The following is an 18,782-nucleotide window of genomic DNA, read 5'->3' on the forward strand; positions in this document are numbered from 1 at the left end:
CAGCAAGCAATCGGCAGTACGATCCACCCTATGGTTTACACTAGACCGGACATCGCATTCGGTCTCGGGAGATTAGCACAAGCTATGTCTAACCCTGCCAAACATCACAGCGTTGCACTCAAAAACCTTATGAGATATTTGAGGTCAACTATTAAACAGAAACTACGTTTTGGGCCTGGGGGAGTTCAATCAGATATTTGCAAAGAATATGACCTCCTACAACGCACCATCAAAGTATACACCGACGCAGACTGGGCAAGCGATAGAACCGATCGAAAAAGCATCTCTGGTGGGGTAGTAATGTTCTATGGTGGACCAATCTCATGGGCAAGCAAGAAGCAGACATCTGTAGCTACATCTAGTACAGAAGCTGAGTACATTTCCATGGCGATGTTCACCAAACAAGGGCAATGGGTAGCCCAACTCTTGAGGGACTTAGAGCGACCACAGTATATCGGGAGCAACAGCGGAGTTCAAATGCTCGGAGACAACCAAGGAGCGCTAGCGTTAACCAAGAACCCACATCTACACGAGCGATCAAAGCATATTGACATATGTCACCACTTCATTCGAGATCTCACAGAAAAACATCTAGTCAATACCAGCTATGTCAATACAAGTGATATGGCTGCAGATGGATTAACAAAACCATGCGCAAGGGTGATATTTGAGAGATTCAAGAACATGCTGGGGTTTCAAAGAGAGTAAGCTCTTTGGGAGAGTATTGGAAGTTGTGGTATGTGCTCCAAAATCGACTAAATCGACCAAATTGACCAAATCGACCAAAATCACTGAATCCACCCATTTCACCTATTTCATCAGATTCATTGGATTCATCTTACGTCGAATTTATCAAAAAAAAAAAAAAAAAAAAAAAAAAAAATTAATGATTTCAAGAAAATCACGTGGAATAACAGATAAGCTTAAGGTCTGTTCGCATACGATCGGATTTTGATGGTCTACCATATTAAAACAGTAACCCTACGATCAAGGAATAACGAATTTCGAAGCAATCAGTTATTGGGCGTATAAAAGGAATTTTAAAGAAACTAACTACTGAAGCTGAGAGAGTAAGCTCTCTGGGGGAGTGTTGGAAGTTGTGGCACGTGCTCTAAGCTACTGTGCATATATCACTTCCACTTCGTAGTTAGATTTTACCTTAGTACAATTAATCTACATAGTCAATAATACATGCATTCCACTGGCCTGCTCCTTTATTGTGAACACAATTCTTGATTTCTCTTTATATTTTTCTAATTTAGAATTAAATTGTTTATTAAAAACTTTTCAAAAAAGGAAAAAAAAATTATAAATTTTTTTTTAAAAAGAACAAAATATTATTAATTCTATTTTTAATTGTAATTTGTATTTATACGAAGATCTAATTGATTTTTATATATATCTCTCGTTTTATTTACTCTTTAATATATATAACAAAAGTATTTATATCAATGAATTTTTTTAACATTTTATTGGAATTTTCTTTTATTATTACATTGATAATATTATTAAGTCTATTAATCCATTGAATTTTAATAAGTTCTTTTCTTTTATATAATTATTATAATATTATTATATTAATTATAAGTCTTTTCTCTTTTATTATATCTAATTCGATAAAACAATTATATAATAAATATAAATCTGTACAAATAATAACTAAAATATCAGATAAATTCAATTAAAAGGTAATAATTTATAGAATTAATTTTATTATAAGATTAATATTTATATCTCCTATTATATTATATATTTCAGAAGCTAATATATTATATATAACTCTTTTACTTTTTATACTACTGTAATATATAATATTCCTAATCAATTTAAATATATTCTTATTCAATATATTCTCATTTGCTAATATAATAATAAAATCTATTTAACTACTTAAATCTTTATTATTTACAAAAAACTTATTAATAAAAATAAATAGTTTTATATGATTTTGTATAAAAAGAATAAACAAAAGTCCTTAATTAAGGTTTTCTATTTACTATTCAAATCTTTTATTGAATATTTTAATATTATTATTTAATAGATTTTATATTATATAGTGACAAATAGATTGTATAATACTTTTAATTGATAAATTATTGTAATATATATATTTTGAGCTTTTTGTTTATAATATTACTTAGAATTAATAACTTTTATAAGTCTTTTTTTCTAATCTTTTTGCATAAGAATTAAATAGTTTTTATTCTATTGTATAATATAATTATTAAAGATTAAAGATAAGTTATATATCAGATATTTATTTAGTTTTACTTTAATATTTATATTCTTAAGTTCTAAATCCTTAAAATCCATGAATTCTTAATCTATTGAAATAAATATATTATTTATTTACATTTCTACAATTTCAAATTATATATCTTTTATATTAATAATGAGCAAATAAGAATTATATAAAGATATCATTATATTAAGTTTTTTTTAATAATATTTCTAATATATTACCCATTAATAAATTTCTATTTTTGTAATGCTGTATAATAATTTCTTAACTATTATAATTATATTATTTGAATACTTATTCTAAAATTCTTTTAAAAGTTTTGTTAGTATAATTCAGTTTAATAATGTTTTCGGTTGTATATATATTTATATAACATCTTATATCATTAATTTAATATTTATTTTTATTAATGTAGAAGCTAAAGTTATAATGATTTTTTAATTTAATCTTTATATTGTAAATACTTAAGTTAAAATTAACTTTTTATCTGAATTATTATACATTTGTATAATCAAACATGACTTTTTATATGGAAAATTTATTATATATTCTTTTATTTTATTTATAAAATATAAATTAAATAATCTTCCGGTATATATAAGGGAATTATACTTAACAAATTCAAATACATCTTTTATAATCAAACTATTAATATCTTGTGTTTATAAAGCTTTAAATAATAAGCCTTCTATAATAATAACCCTTTTTATACAAAGTTCTATTATAAAATTTAATATCTCTTATTCTTTTTTTATAATAAATGCTTTTATTAAATCTCGATTGTTTTATATGATTATAAAAAGTTAATTGTATTTATCATTGATATTAATTATATAAAATGGTGAAATTCTTGGAATTTCTATTTTAAGAATTGAATGTTGAATAAGAGCTTATATAAGTATTTGTCTAATTATTTATATAGAACTTTATAATTCAAGAATTTGAAATATTGAATTTTCAATATTTAAAGATATTATTAAAAATATTTTCGAAATAAATAATAATTAGTTTTTTTCGAGTACTTTTTCTTTATAAAACAGTTTTATTATTGTTATATGAAATTCTATTAGACTATAAAGAAGGTTAATCATATAGTTTTGATTGGTAATTACAAATAATCTATATAATCCTATTCAACCTTTTCTTTTTCTCTATACTTGTACTAATAAATTGAAGAATAAATTGAATATCTTATACATAACTAAACCATTTCAAATAACAAATGTATCTTGAACTACTCATTTCATATAAATTTTATACACTTTTTTTATCATAAAATAATACATATTTACTTATTTTAAAATTGATAAAAATGATAGATTGTATAATATCATTCAAAGGTAAACTTCATATATAAATAATATTGGTACAAATCCATTTGAACTAGTAGTATTGTTCATTACCTTCACTACCATTTATAATATTAATTCTTTATCAAGATTATTATCTTTCAATTTAGTTTTGAATATATTATATGCACATTGTACAAGAGAGTAATATCTTTCAATTTTTTCAATTATATTATAGGCTTTGATAGGAACTTCTTGAATATCAATTTAAAGAGATTTTGTATTTTGTCTGAATTCTTCAAATACAAAATTCATACCTATATTATATAATATATAATTTAATAATCCTAAATATATATTAATTCAATATTTTCAAATAATATTCCATACTATTTTAATAGACATATCTTGTACGAATACTATAGCATTATATACAATTGCCTTATCAATAATATATAAAATTAAATTTAAATTATTTAGGGGATTTTGTATAAAGTTGATAATACTTATAGAACTTGTTGAGTTTCTTGATTATATAAATATTAATATTATATTTTATTTGATTTAAGAGGATTGTAAGTTTCTATATAAATAAATAATCAAATCTTTAATAAATTTATTTAAGTTTTATTTTTATTAAATAATTGTATATAATTGATTTCTTTTTTTGATTCAAAAGTATAAAAAAATGTTCTTATTTTTATACAATAAGAATTATTTTATTATCTTATCTTAAAACATTTATAAGGTTATTAAATAATATGTATAGACAATTTATATCTTATATATATAAAAAATAAGATATTTATTAATATAATTGAAAAGATAATATTATTAAAAAATATTTTAATTAAAATATTATTTTGTGGTTGTATAGAGCCTTTTCTAAATTTAATATTATATTAAATATTATTTATATATTTTATATTCTTTTCTTTTTTTAATATTTATATTTGAAGTTCTTTTATTATTAATACCCTTAATATATCAATATTAGAAATAATATCTTGAAAAATGTTGACCGAATATTAATCTTCAAACTGAAAAATCTCATTTCCATTAGTTATCTTTTTATATGATTATTTGAATTAATCTTATTATAGAAAAGTATATATAAAGGATTATTTACTAAGAAGTTCAACTGTATACATTTTATTAATGGATTTTATTTTAATAAAATATGTTTTATATTCTACTAATTAATTATTTAATAAATCATTTTATTAATATTTAATAATATCTTGTTTATCTACAACTTTATCGAATTTAATTTCTACATTATTTGAATCATTTTTATATATAAAAAGAAATTAATGGAATTGATTTATGTTTATATTATATTTCATTATAAATTAATTGTATTAAGGTTTTCGTTTTTATATAAAATGATTTATAAATTAATAATCTGGTTTCTTGTATATATAACATTTTAATAATAATATACAAGAATTATTTCAAGATTGTATAAATTATAAATAAGAAAAACTATTTTAAAAAGGAAATGAAAACTTCCTTTTATTTTAAGTTTCTTAGAATCAATCTTACTTTTGATATAATTCTTAATCTTTATGTATATAATTAATTTAGTATATTTCTATATTGAATAGGTTATTAATAATAAAGGTTGATATAAAGGAACTTATTGTTTTCATACACTTAGTTTATCTAATAACATTTTGTAAATCGATATAAAGATCTTTATATATTAGAACTGATTGTAATAATATAGGATTACATTTAGGAATATTACAATAGGTATTTATAATTTGATCTTAAAGTATTAACTTTAATCAATATAAATTAATCAAATTATATTATAGATTCTAAAGATTCTTAAGTAGAATTTCTAATTATTGAGGAAGTATTTTTTCAGAATTGTTTTGTATAATTTATAGAAATATTATATTACATTATTTAGTAAGTTATTTCTTTTTTTTTTTTTCAATTTTGAAATATACTTGTATTAATATTAATATATTCTTAAAATTGAAGTTTTTATTAATAATCTTATTAAAGTAGAATATTAAAGTATTATTTTTAAGTATTATTAAAAAAGTATTATTATATTAATTTAATCTAATATTAATATTTTTATAGAATTTATAAAACATTTGAAATTTTTAATTAAAAAAATCATATTTTTTATTACTATATTTGTAATCTTTATTAATATACATTTTTATTAAATCTAAAAGGAGATTATATATATATATTCTATATATAGTATATATAATATATCTTCTCTTAGTATTATATAATCTGATATTATATAAGGTTCGAAATAAGGTTGATTTTGATCTTGTAAATATAATATAAATATTTAATTAAATAAATTTAAAATAAATGTTAATATATATATTAATCTTTTCGGCCTAATTATTTCATATACATTTGAATAGCTTGATTTTAAATCCTTTATCTTTTTTTTAATCTTTTTCATATATTTATTTAATATTTCTTTCAAGATAAATTTAATAAGAACTTTAATATAACTTAAATTACCTCTTGATTATTAAACTTAAAAATTATAGATAAAAAGTTAAATTTGTAAAAGTTTAAATACTTTGTAATATATAATTTTAAAGATAGTTTTAGTTCAATCTTTATATTACTCTTGAAATTTGTTTTATAGTTATTACTTTTTATATTGTTTGAATTATGAATTAATAATCTATATAGTAATATTAATATTTATTTAGAATTCTATAAGATTAGGATTACTTAAATTCAATTGTTTTCCTTAAAATGTAAGGTCTATTTTATATAAAAATGTCTTAGGAATTAAAAAAAACTATATTGAATAATAATATTTAATATTATATTATATCAAATGTGTTTTGTATAGTATATACAAGAACATAATGAATATAAATAGAATTGATATAAATCAAATTATTCTGAAGAAATTATAATTATAATTAAAAATCTCTTTTTAGTATATAATTCGAAAAGATAATATAAAGAATATAGTATTTTAATTCTTTTATATAAATCATGTATAAACTTAATTTAATATGATTTTGTTTATCTTTTCAAAAGATATTTTTTTTATTAGATTTGATCTTATTGTTTTATAATTGAATTTAATTAATTATTAATTAATGTTGGGCAGACTTAATAAGGTATGTATATACAATATGTATAATTAAAAAGATTGTTTATTTCTATCTACCCTCTTCATACAAAAAGGGAATTACTATATTTATATATGTGTACTACTTTTACTTACACACTTCATACGTATATAGGGTAAAGCATGACATGTAATACCACGTTGTTGGTCACGTGTTCCGACAGTAATCGAATAATTTATTGAATACTTAGTATTTTATCTTTTTAAAAAGCTTTAATAATTAAAAGTAAACATACTTTTTTATTTATAGATTCCATAATAAATAGTTAATAAAATATATGTTGAATATAAAGAATGTAAATTGAGATGAAAGTGGCCTACTTAGTAATATAGCCTACTTGGTGTTAAATTATATTATATATTATCCTTATTTACGCACTTTGTATATATATGAGGTAAAGCGTGACATTACATGTTACGTCCTTAGTCACGTGTTCCGACAATTAACTCCTTTACAACCTCTATAATCCTTTGATATTTATATCTATCTTTATTAATCCTTTTTATTTTATTTAACTTGTTTTAGTATATTAAATCCTATAATTAATATATCATCACCTTATTATAAGAATATCTTTATTTTCAAATTCTTAACTCTTGAATTCTTTAAATTTTATTTATAATATCAACAATTTCAATTCCAATCCTATATTATAGAATATTTTAATCAAATTAGATTCTATTTGAAACCTATTATCTTTATTTCTATTTCATCTTATTAATATTATTTCTTTAATAAAAAGGTTCTAAAGTTTTATAATAAAAAAGATTAATAATTATATAATTAATTTTGACGTATATTTAATATATTAATAATCTGAAACAAGTTATATAATGAATATAAAATGAATTATAACATTGATTTTTAATATAATATATACTCTATATTATTGAAGATTATTATTCCTTTATCGAGTAATGAATAATATATTATATATTATAAAGAAGCTACGATTAATATTAATATATTATAACTTTTATTATACTTTAGAATTATCTTTATTAAAGGTTTATCTCCTTAATAATCTTATTGTTTATAAAAACTATAATATTATATATATATATATATATAAATTGAAAACTCTCACTTAATAAAACTCAATTTAAACAATCTAACTAACTAAAATGAATTTTGACTTTATTAATATTATAATATAATATAATATTTAAAACATTAGTTATTTTTTTCAATAAAACTATCTTAATTGAATTAAATAAAGAACTAAAAAAGTAATATTTATATAAAATAAACTAAAAGCTTTTAAATAATATAATTCTTATAATTCTAACCTTAAATATAAGGTTTATATAAAGAATTGAAGTTTATATATAGTGTTTTTAAGGCGAATTAAAGGTTTATTAACTTTCTTAATATTATTAATATTATTAATAGTATGTATATAGGATAAAATTAGGAATTTATTATTATTATTATTATTATTATTATTATTATTAAAAGAGGTTAAAAGGAGGTAAACCGACTTCATCTACAAGCTCTCAATACAACTACTATTTAAAAATATATTGAAAAATTTATAATAATAAAAATTATTAAAGAAGACTTTCTCGAAAAGCAAGGGGTCCGGGGGCTCGTAGGACTCTAGTTTAAATATAATAGATAATCTATTTATTATTATTCATTCATTATAAAGGAATCTTTTAATTAATATAATTTTATTTATAATAACGAAGACTTGATTTTATATAAACGCTAAGTATATAAATAATAATAACTTTTGATTCTTTAATAGCTAGATATGCTTTAATAATAATTAAAAAAAATATTATTATATAATAGTAATATTATATAATATGAAATCGTATATTGTAATGGTTTTTCAATAAATAAGTAATATAGTTATAGAAATTATTAAGTACTGATTTTCTTAAGATAGTATTGATTTTCATCTACTACTCGTATTTATTCGAAAAATTTAATGAGCGCTAGTAAGGATTACTACTTTAAGAGTCAATTAGCTTACTTTTAAATAGAGTAAAATATCTCAAAATAGTAGAATTTAGTAGAAATATTAGACATTTGATGAATAATCTATCGAATAAACAAATCTAGTACTTAACGTGCGAGGATGTTTATTCTCAGTAATTATCTGTCATTGGTGAGGCTCATCATCTAGAACGAACTAAGATTGAAAAGTCATTGAAACTTATCAATAATAAAGCTCACATCAAAAGTTACATTATTCCATCTATCCATCAATAATCTATTACTTCTCTTCCTATCGTTCCATTCTCTTGTTCTTATCTCTTGTCTCTCGTTTCTTGGACAATTTCTCTTGTGTTCTCTACGTACCCATTCATCATCATACAAGAGAACATTTACAAATTTTAATCGTCTTCACAATATGTCGGTTCAACGACAACATAATGCGTACCACTATTGAGCCCCGTTTAATGTCTATTCTTAATAACGATGCATCTGAAGCCATCACAAATTCCCCCTCTTTAGAACTTCCTCCATTGCACGATCGAAACATTCTGCAAACTTCTCACCGACCGCTTATTTTAGAACCCAATGCTGGAACACGATCTGGTGAGCCATCATCACAAGTGTCGCAGCATTCCTCGTCCATTGCTCCAATTGACGACAATGAAGTCAATTATCGTGACTCAGAAGAGGGTTTGCGAAGTGGGAATGCGGGTATGGGAAAGGAAATTAGTGCACTTGAACGTACATTGGGTAGTTCTTCTCCGCAATCTCTGCGGAAGATTTTAGATGACAATACTGGCAACGCAAGACCACTACATCCCAAAAAGCAGCAACATAGGGAGAATGGGAATGATGAGTTTGTTCAACTGCCTAGACCACCCAAAAAGCAAAGATCAAACAAACAAGTGGTGCCACCTATTATCATCGGCTTACATGAACCTCCCCCTCAGGCTGCATTGTTCCCGCCTATCGCATCGAGCTCATTCTATGACAGTCATGGGAGAAATACTTTGAATGCTTTGGCTCCTCAAGTCACAGCGACGAGAGAGGGTTTGGAAGCAGACGGTGTGATTGCATCGACGACCCAGGAAGTCTTGGGTCAGAAAGCAAGTACGAAGAAAAAGAGAAAGGAAGTCAAGACGAGGAAGAAGTGGACCAAACACGAGACGAACAATCTGCTGCTTGGTGTGCATAAGTATGGCGTGGGGAAGTGGATGGATATATTAGAAGATTCTAGTTTCACTTTCAATGATAGGTCAGGAGTAGACCTGAAAGATCGCTTTAGAACTTGTTGTCCGGAAGAATTTAGAGCTAGGAGCCGTAATTCTGAAAGCTATCAGAATGATGCTAAGGCAGAGAGTACAAAAGAACAGCCAAAAACGGAACTGGTAACTTTCGACCCATTGACTAGAAATTTCATGACTGGGGAAAATCAAGAGGCTGATGAGACTGTGTCAAAATCTGGTTCTAATCCTAGGCGAAAGCCTCGAAACCATCGGAGAAAGATTACAGACCTACAAGAGCTAGGAATAAAAGGGCCATTCAAACAGTCAGATCGGAGGAAGAAACGCCCCTTCTCCAGCCAGGATGATCGTGCAATTAGAGAAGGTTATGATATTTATGGGCCTGCGTGGACAAGGATACAGAGAGATCCTCAATTCAACCTTCAGGACCGACAGCCCACTGATCTTAGAGATCGCTTCCGGAACAAGCATCCCGAACTGTTTCGATCCGGGGAAGACGATACTACTCGGACAGCATCACAGTCTCAAAGCAAGCCTACACAGGTCGAGGACTTGTCTAACACATCTAATAACGCTACAATCGACTCAACTACAATTGTTTTGAATCATGAGATTTTAAAGGTACAGTTACCACCCATCTTATTCCAATTTCCCACTTAACAACCTAACACCAGATAGCCTACCTTAGAACCTACCGACAGTTTGTCATTCTCGCAGTCTTTTGATTGGCCTCAGCCCCCATTCCCTTATATTGGCGAAATGGATATCTCTCGATTACTGGAAGACCAAAATCAATGGACATCATGACCGGCCAAGAGGCTTCATTGAAAGAAATGAAGAAACCAATGCGAGGCCTCGCCACAAAGACGGTCTTGTAATCCTCTCAAGTAGGCTCACGGATTTTCCATGGCTCGTTATATTCGTCAATCCACTTGCACCCCGCATTCATGCGACTGCTGTTTTAGATAGTGCAGGCACCGAGAGACGAGTGTTGCGTCATGATGTTTCATTCCACAAAATGCCTAATTATAACATCGGATAACTTGTCTCGTCACTACTTATAGACCATGAACTCCATATGTCGCCCCAGAATCGTGCGGGCAGCAAGCGTAATTGACACAGACCAGTTAGTCTATCAACGGCTCCTCTATATCAGTCTCATAAGCATCTACAACTTTAAAATATTGACTTCACATTATTCATGCACGCACGATAGGGCACACGTTGTAATGTGATACCGTTGCAGCTTTCATGTGGGTTTCATACGAATATTTTGAAGTATTTCTACAATTGAATACCATTGTAAGTAGCTCTAAGTTTCGAAGATAGCGGGATTTGTTATACTGGAAACCGCGAAATGAGTCAAATGCATCAATACCTAACCACTTCTAACAGTATATCGCCTAGCACTACGAACTGCGAATTCCCTCCTGAATATGCGCTAATCGTCCTCGTCGTTTTCGTCGTCATCAGCATTCGGCAAGTGACTGTTGAGATGTCGAAGTCTTTCGTTGCGGCTTGAGTGGGCCGGGTAAAGGTGAGAATCATATTCTAATTTTGCATTTACTCTTAATCCCATTTTAGGCTCGGCTTCATCGTCTTCAGCACCCTCATTCCAAGAATGGGTGGTGACGGTGCCCTGCTCAGTACCATAGCCGTTCCACGCAGATGCTGAAATTTATTAGCCAAGAAAAAAAATAGTGCTGGAAGAGGTGGACCTACCAGCGATCATGGGAGCAGTGGGATGCCAACTAGCATCTCTAACTACTGTTTTCCACCTTGGACTATTCACTTCATCTATATCATCACGCCATCCTCCATGCCAACCCCCGTGCCATTGGCCAGGTGGGGGTGGCCTTGTATTCTTTGTTGCCTGGAAAACATCGACTTTGCCCGCAAGCGTTGCATCCATATTCCATATGTACACTTTACCGTCTTCGCTTCCAGAATAGACATATCTTGAATTAGTACTTCCAGGCGGAGAGAAATGACATCTAATTAGAGTCCGCATTACTCTGTGACCTCTGAATGTGACCAAAGAATTGTCATTTTTATCGTGGTACCAATCATCCTCATCATAACGACCCCAGCGATAATCGAAGTTTGTTCCGGGGCGACGTTCGTTTGCTCTGATGTTGGAAAATTGAGCCGAACTCATGACCATACGCAAGTCCCATAGCTTCATGCTCTGATCCTTACCATTGCTGAGGATATAGCCTTTTTTTTGTTTTAGTGTACCGTTCTTGAATATTCTCGGTTAAGAAAACTTACGACCGTCTCCTTTGCTATCGAGATACGTTAATCCCTCAATGTGACCAATAAATGCACCCGCTTCTCGACTATCGCCCATACTCCTGGTATCCCACACCTTGATAGTTGTATCATCTGATCCAGAGTAAAGAATATGAGGCGATGATTTGTCGGCAAAACATACTGCATTGACATCTTCATCATGCCCGAAAATCCTATGAAGTGGACGACGACTTTCTATGTCATAGACGACAATGGAACCGCCTGTGGTTCCGGCAACAAGCTCACGTCCATCACCAGAAAATCTAATTGACCAAATACCAAATGACCCTCGCCGGTCGAGCCTAGGATTTCGCATACCAGTGCCAGGATCACCGAGCTCCAGATTATAAGGATCTCCCATATCATTTGGATCTGTCGGAGCGAGACAAACCGTGCTACGTATGGAGGTGTAAGCGAGATATTTGTTGTCAGGGCTCAGTGAAGCATCAGTAAGGGTCCCTAATGACTGTCAATACTTGAGATGCTCTACGGACTTAGTGGGAATTAACGAAGACGCGGATGGATCATGTGTTGGGACCGAAATAGGCCATGATACAAGAAGATTGTGCTTACATTGCCCATAAGGGTAGCTTACAGTCTTATAATACCGCCACTTATAAGGATTTGATGTATCATACATGCGGACTTTGAAATCCTTGGTGACGGCAAAGAAGAAGTTACCGTCATCCGAGAATTGACCTGAATAAACTGGATCATCGTAATTGATTATAGTATCGGCATTCGAAGATGGTAACATTTCCTGGGGATCTATTAGTACGCTGCCTAAAAAAGTGCCTGCCTATGTGTTGCTCACTTGTGCCATTGTTTTCCGATTTATCACCTGGGCTGCAAAGTTCCCTGATGCTATCTCTCGGTCTAGTATTCTTCTTGCCAAACGTTTTCGTCCCTTCATGTGGTCATCTCTGCCTGGAGTTTGTGCATCATTGGATCCAAAATCACCCGACGCCATTAGTTCTTCCCCAATAATGCTTGGCACTTTAGGGAACCTATTCGGATCTGGTGTACTTCTCCTTCGCCTCCGTGGCCACAGAGCGAGCTCGTCCTCGTCCTCGTCGAGGTCAGTGGTAAAGCGTATAATGTTCCGAACATCTGGGTGGGCGGCCAATACTCGTAGAAGATATCGTGTTCGTGTAGCTAAATGGAATCGGAGTATAAGCCAGATGGTATGGAGCAAAGTGAAGGATGTGTAGGTCTCACTATGATCGACTGCGGTGACCTCTTCGTCTTCATCGTCCTCAATTTCAACTTGCACATCTGAAAGTTTGGCGACATATGTCAGTAAAACTTGCCTAGGAGAGTTTTCACATCCAATGATAGTCTAGACTTACCGAAACCAACTTCGTCGTCGTCGTCGTCATCTTCGTCATCGTCATCATCATCATCATCCTCACCAATCTCATCATCCTCATCATGCTTGTCGCCATAACCGTAGTCTACGTTTCCATCCTCTTCGTCGTCTCTTCCCTCTTCTATGAGATTTATATCATCCCCCGCTCCATTCCCGGCCGTGGAATTATCTGACGGCAAGGCACCCGACACGGTTCCTTGGGAAGCCATTGAGAATAGTAGAGTGCGAGTAAATCAACACGCCGGGTTTCTAATGCTTCTTCGGAGCAGAACAAGGAAAAGGAATTTTTTCAGTAGTATTGTATGGGGTAGTAAACAATGTAGGTGGCAAAGAGAGAGGTAGCTATTCCACAACGATGCACTACTTGGTGCACTTCAAGTTCATTTTAGATGGATTTAGATTTCATGGGAGTTGAATGACAATGACGTTTAGCACCTGTCAATTAAAATGAGAAATTGGTATAATGTTGAATGTATCAGACATATATCAGAATTGAAGCTTACTGCTCAAGATGTATTGGTACGAGGGAAAGTGTAGTGGTAGGTATCATGAGGTGAGGATGATGCTTTGTCAGTGGGGTGGAGTAGTGGAAAGAGGGTCATTGTTCTTATCAGTACCTCGGAGTTTCTTATCACACACTACCAGGTACGGAGTAGGATTACTTAAATCCATTTAAATCCGATGGACAGGTTTTCGAGATGCCTAGGTATGTTCTCAAAATAAAGCATCAGAATATATCCTCGAAATACATTCTCATCCTTTCATGTCGTTCAGTACAACTGGATATCTGAGCTCGAGCTTAGGCATTCTCTGAATAAATACACTCGAGCACAACGAGTAAAACGCCATTCTATCGTTCAATTGTCTTTTCAATACATCTCGCGCTAGCAATACTAGCCCAACTATAGTATACACTTGATCTGCTCTCCTCGATTTTGGTATCGAGCATCCACATCCCCAACCATTATTATCCACTCATCAATCTTACTCTACGATTCAATATCTTTTTTATATATAACCCACACCACCATGGTTGAACTTCCTTGCTGCCTCACATTCTTACATTCTTACATCCTTACTTCTCTCTGTTTATATCTTCTCAACGCACCAGCTAAGTAGCTTCTGACAAACCAGTGAACATCACTCCATGAAATGATGGAGTAATATACCATCCCTGTATGGGATACACCGGTTGGTAGTGACCCCATCATGCGCTGTTCTGCTCATTCCAGGTTCATCCTCTAGAGCGTACCTCCAATCATCTCGTTAATGAGCTAAGCGTCAGAGATGAAGCTGGGGAGAGGCATTGTACGTTCTTAGACTCCAAGCCAACACTATACTTTGGCTCCAAGGTAATAGAACATTGGTAATTCATATCTGTTGCAAGCATATCCACTCATGCTAAGGCATTTCCTTGTGTATTCATACCTACTTGGGTTTGAAGTGGTTTTACCATCCGACACATCGCCAGTGATCTAGATCCAACATAATTTTGGAATAATGTAAAGCGTCAACCAAATCGCAACTCCGACCTTTATCCAACGTTGTTCACAAGGAAAAAGTCTCGCAATACACAGTGGCTGTTTTGACAATGTGCCGGATATTATTTAATTTAGTCCCATGCAACTTTGGAAGTGCAGGACCAATTGTTCCAGGCGCAAGCAATGCCAGGAACAGTAACTACCACCAAGGCCAAATATAATACATCCTTAGATTTTGTGAGAACTCCATCCATTTATACGCCAACATCTCGTCCCTCTCGCCCTCGTTCGGTCCAGGTTCTATGCCCCTCCTCCCCACGAACGACCAAGTCACCGTAGTGCAGAAATCATCCTCCATTTTCCAGCCCCAAACTAAGCGCCACCGACCAATATGTTGTTGAGTGGTATATGGATCAACTTTACGATGTATCCAACGGCTCCCATGATAAGAAATCCCATAGCGACAGCTCGTGCGATGTTGAGGAATTCGCGACGATCAGCTACAATATGTTAGAATCTCATGTCCTGATGAAATGCATGGAAAATACGGGTTCTTACGCTTTGTGCATTTATTAACAAATTGAGTACCATCTTTGATGAAGTCTCTTGGAATCTCCATAAACTCTTGAATTTGGTCCGCCATGGTTGTGAAGAAGTTGAGGAGTTGAGGAGTTGAGGAGTTGAGGAGTTGAGGTTGGGATTGAGGAAGTAGATAATTGATTCTCGAGAGATTCCAATTATGCTTTTATTGAAGGATTAATTTGTATTGACCAAGATTTCGAGTTTCGTTGCGAGTGAAGCAAATAGATATCAGGTAATTGGGGAATTTCGAAGAAGCCAGATAAGGTAGGCTCAAAGAAATTACAGCATGTAGATTGATCCAATGAGAAGCCTCCAAATCCAAAAGCTAGGGAACTAGATGGTAGTGAGTGTGAAGTTGTGTGACTGTGTTACCTTAGGCATCAAATACCATGATTACTTAAGAATGATTACCTAAGACCATCGACAATTTGACAGGGAACAAGTGGTTGGTTAGCACCTGAGCTTGCCTGGCTCCTGGTAATAGATTAGCACTGGGCACTAAAAGGTATTGAAAGCTCAGCGGCCGCGCGAAATCCAACCGTAGACAGAGAGAGAGAGAGAAGAAAGAATCAAAGAAAGAGTTCCAACTTTCATTTTCCTTACCTCTCTCCATTTTGATATCATCGTCGCTATTGTCATCTTCATCGACAACGACGTATAAGTGTCAAAATTTCCCTTCTTGTTGATTTTACATGCCCCTTCTCAATCCTTGGTCTTTACTTCCTCAATTACCTACTCAGTCTCTCCATTATCAATCTCTCGAGCTACGGGGATTTCAGCTCATCGCGACACCGCACCTAACACTTAAATATTGTATGGAACTCTCACAGCACAAGTTTCTTTCCATATAATTCGATAATACAGGAATAGATATATTCTGCCCTCATAGTCGATTTTCCCTTCAAGGTGAACACAAGTACCACACATTCGACTCGACTTGACCTACAGTTTGTCAAGTACTATCCTCGTACCTCAGAGTCCTGACGAGAGATATCAATTGCGAACCTTCACGTCGACTCGAGAACTCCGTCGCATTCAATCAATCACCACCCGTTCAACTCAATACACCCAAGTCAAATAAGCAAATCAATAAATACTGGACGTGAAGGGTATTTGAGGGACGGAATTGTACACCAAGGCTTCGGTTACTCTGTGCTTCTGCTATTGATGAACAAGGCATTTGGACAACTGACATCTTCATTTCTGCTTTTCAATTTCAGGCTGGATTACAATTTTCTTGCCTCGCCTCTTTCTTCCAATATCTCGGCATAGGAGGTTTATTCATCTGTTGGGCTTCTTTACATCAAAAATTCAAAGAGACTGCAAGCACAGAGCTTCGTCTTGTATCTCCATTCTGTCTGTAGTTGCCAAAGAAGGCTCTCGGACTTTGACCTCACTTATTGAAGCAATATCCTCCAGGTTTTAGGAGTGTACGTATTCATTGAATTCTATCCCATGTATTTCAGACTCTGCTTCCAATGCTATACATGCGTTGACCTTTACCATCCAATGGCCCTTCTTCTGTTTTCACCCGCTGATCCTGTTTCTATTTTCTCACAGAATCCAATTTCCTGTGGCATAACATCAACTCACTCTGTTCATAAGCAATACAAAACATCATTTTTCAATCAAAACTCACCCTCCACTTGAAAGTCAAGGTACCTCGTGTGCACATTCAGACGCCATGGCTGATGACGAGTTCGACATTGATATCTATGGAGATACCAACACTGAACAGGATACAATTTTCAAGAAGGATGATGAAGGCGATGTCAAGATTGACGGCCTTGAAGCTTCTGTCGTACCAGCTGCCGAAACTAATGGTAAACACGAAGAACAAGATGACGATTATGTAGATATCAAGGTTAGTCATGAGAAGGATGAACTTGCTGAAGGCCAACAAAAGATAAAGAGTACCGACGAATCTGGACGAGATATTCTCAACATACCCAAACAGGCCCCTCAACAACAAGGTGTAAAGAGGAAGGAAGGCTCCGACGATCGCCCAATCGATCAAGGTGCGACTACAGCCTTGCTCATATCAGAATTACACTGGTGGAACACCGACGATGATATCCGGGGATGGATCAATCAGGCTCAAGTCGAAGATGAGCTGAAGGAGATGACTTTCTCCGAGCACAAGGTTAATGGAAAGAGCAAGGGGTGATTTATTACACACAGTATCTTCCAATGCCAAGCATCTACTGACTCTCTGCACAGACAAGCCTACGTAGAATTCACCTCTCAACAAGCTGCAACGGCAGTGAAACGAAAGATTGACGCTTTCGGCGAAGGTCACCAATATGTGAAGAAGCAGACCGTCACATTCCACAATCCAAATGTCAATCCATTCCGCACGTTACCCAAAGACGCGCCAGCCCGCGCCACGAAAGAAGGCCAAAATAGTCGATCAAGCTCAGGACCCGGAGGCTACAACAGTGAGAGGGGCAGTCATACTTCAGGCAACTTTGGTGGTAATTTCCGTGGCCGTGGCGGTGGATACAACTCTTCTCGTGGAGGCATGAACAACAACATGAACCAAGGCAATTTCAATCGTAACTTCGCAGGCTCAGGAGGAGCTATGGGCGGGGGCTTTAATTCTTCAATGGGTGGCGGATTTCAAGGGAATCCCATGGGAAATCAATTTGGTGGATTCAATCGTGGAGGTATGATGGGTGGTATGCGGGGTGGACCTGGAGGTATGAGAGGCGGCCGAGGGGGTATGGGAAATAATATGATGGGAGGTATGCCCATGGGAGGTATGCCAATGGGTGGAATGGGCGGAATGGGAATGCCTATGAACATGGGTAACATGGCACAGATGGGTGGTGCAATGCAAGGTACGTCGAAAATGCTACTCATCAGCTGAGATTAAACGCTATGAAGGGAATACGGGATTTATCACTGACTCGAGAAAATAGGCGGGAATGGCTTCCAACCTATGCAACCACACTTTAATCCTGCTTTCTTTCAACAAAATCAAAGCGCTGGTGGCGACTGGCAGAATCCACACGGCGCCAAAAGACCAAGACCAGAATGAGGTATAGATAACGGAAAGGGCGTTGAATTCGGGGATCTGGCATAATTGTTATTTGGAATAATGAGCACTTTCAGTTCTTAACTTGTATTTCAAAATAAAGCATGTACCATAGAAGTGTGATTCACACGATGAATGTATCTTGAGCTGTCAGATGATTGCTTT

The 18,782-nt window shown here is 32.6% G+C and overlaps 4 protein-coding genes across 4 annotated transcripts; 2 read left to right on the forward strand and 2 right to left on the reverse strand.

The window, feature by feature from the left end:
• Positions 1 to 9,049: 9,049 nt before the first annotated feature.
• On the forward strand, positions 9,050 to 10,663 carry EAF01_000353 (uncharacterized protein; the record flags this gene model as incomplete). Its single annotated transcript, XM_038908603.1, has 2 exons — positions 9,050 to 10,477; positions 10,535 to 10,663. 2 exons carry the CDS (start codon positions 9,050 to 9,052, stop codon positions 10,661 to 10,663), a joined length of 1,557 nt encoding a protein of 518 aa, XP_038775509.1.
• A 634-nt stretch (positions 10,664 to 11,297) lies between these two features.
• On the reverse strand, positions 11,298 to 13,726 carry EAF01_000354 (uncharacterized protein; the record flags this gene model as incomplete). The annotated part of the gene is made up of 7 exons (XM_038908604.1): positions 11,298 to 11,527; positions 11,579 to 12,073; positions 12,128 to 12,607; positions 12,722 to 12,908; positions 12,963 to 13,303; positions 13,367 to 13,423; positions 13,498 to 13,726. 7 exons carry the CDS (start codon positions 13,724 to 13,726, stop codon positions 11,298 to 11,300), a joined length of 2,019 nt encoding a protein of 672 aa, XP_038775510.1.
• Positions 13,727 to 15,370: 1,644 nt separating this feature from the next.
• Positions 15,371 to 15,641, reverse strand: EAF01_000355 (uncharacterized protein; the record flags this gene model as incomplete). The annotated part of the gene is made up of 2 exons (XM_038908605.1): positions 15,371 to 15,498; positions 15,557 to 15,641. The coding sequence occupies 2 exons, from the start codon at positions 15,639 to 15,641 to the stop codon at positions 15,371 to 15,373; spliced, it is 213 nt and encodes a 70-aa protein (XP_038775511.1).
• Positions 15,642 to 17,264: 1,623 nt separating this feature from the next.
• Positions 17,265 to 18,620, forward strand: EAF01_000356 (uncharacterized protein; the record flags this gene model as incomplete). The annotated part of the gene is made up of 3 exons (XM_038908606.1): positions 17,265 to 17,743; positions 17,801 to 18,420; positions 18,502 to 18,620. The coding sequence occupies 3 exons, from the start codon at positions 17,265 to 17,267 to the stop codon at positions 18,618 to 18,620; spliced, it is 1,218 nt and encodes a 405-aa protein (XP_038775512.1).
• Positions 18,621 to 18,782: the final 162 nt, after the last annotated feature.

Source organism: Botrytis porri (assembly GCF_014898465.1).
Source record: "Botrytis porri strain MUCL 3234 chromosome Unknown BPOR_001, whole genome shotgun sequence".
In the NCBI taxonomy this organism is placed as follows: domain Eukaryota; kingdom Fungi; phylum Ascomycota; class Leotiomycetes; order Helotiales; family Sclerotiniaceae; genus Botrytis; species Botrytis porri.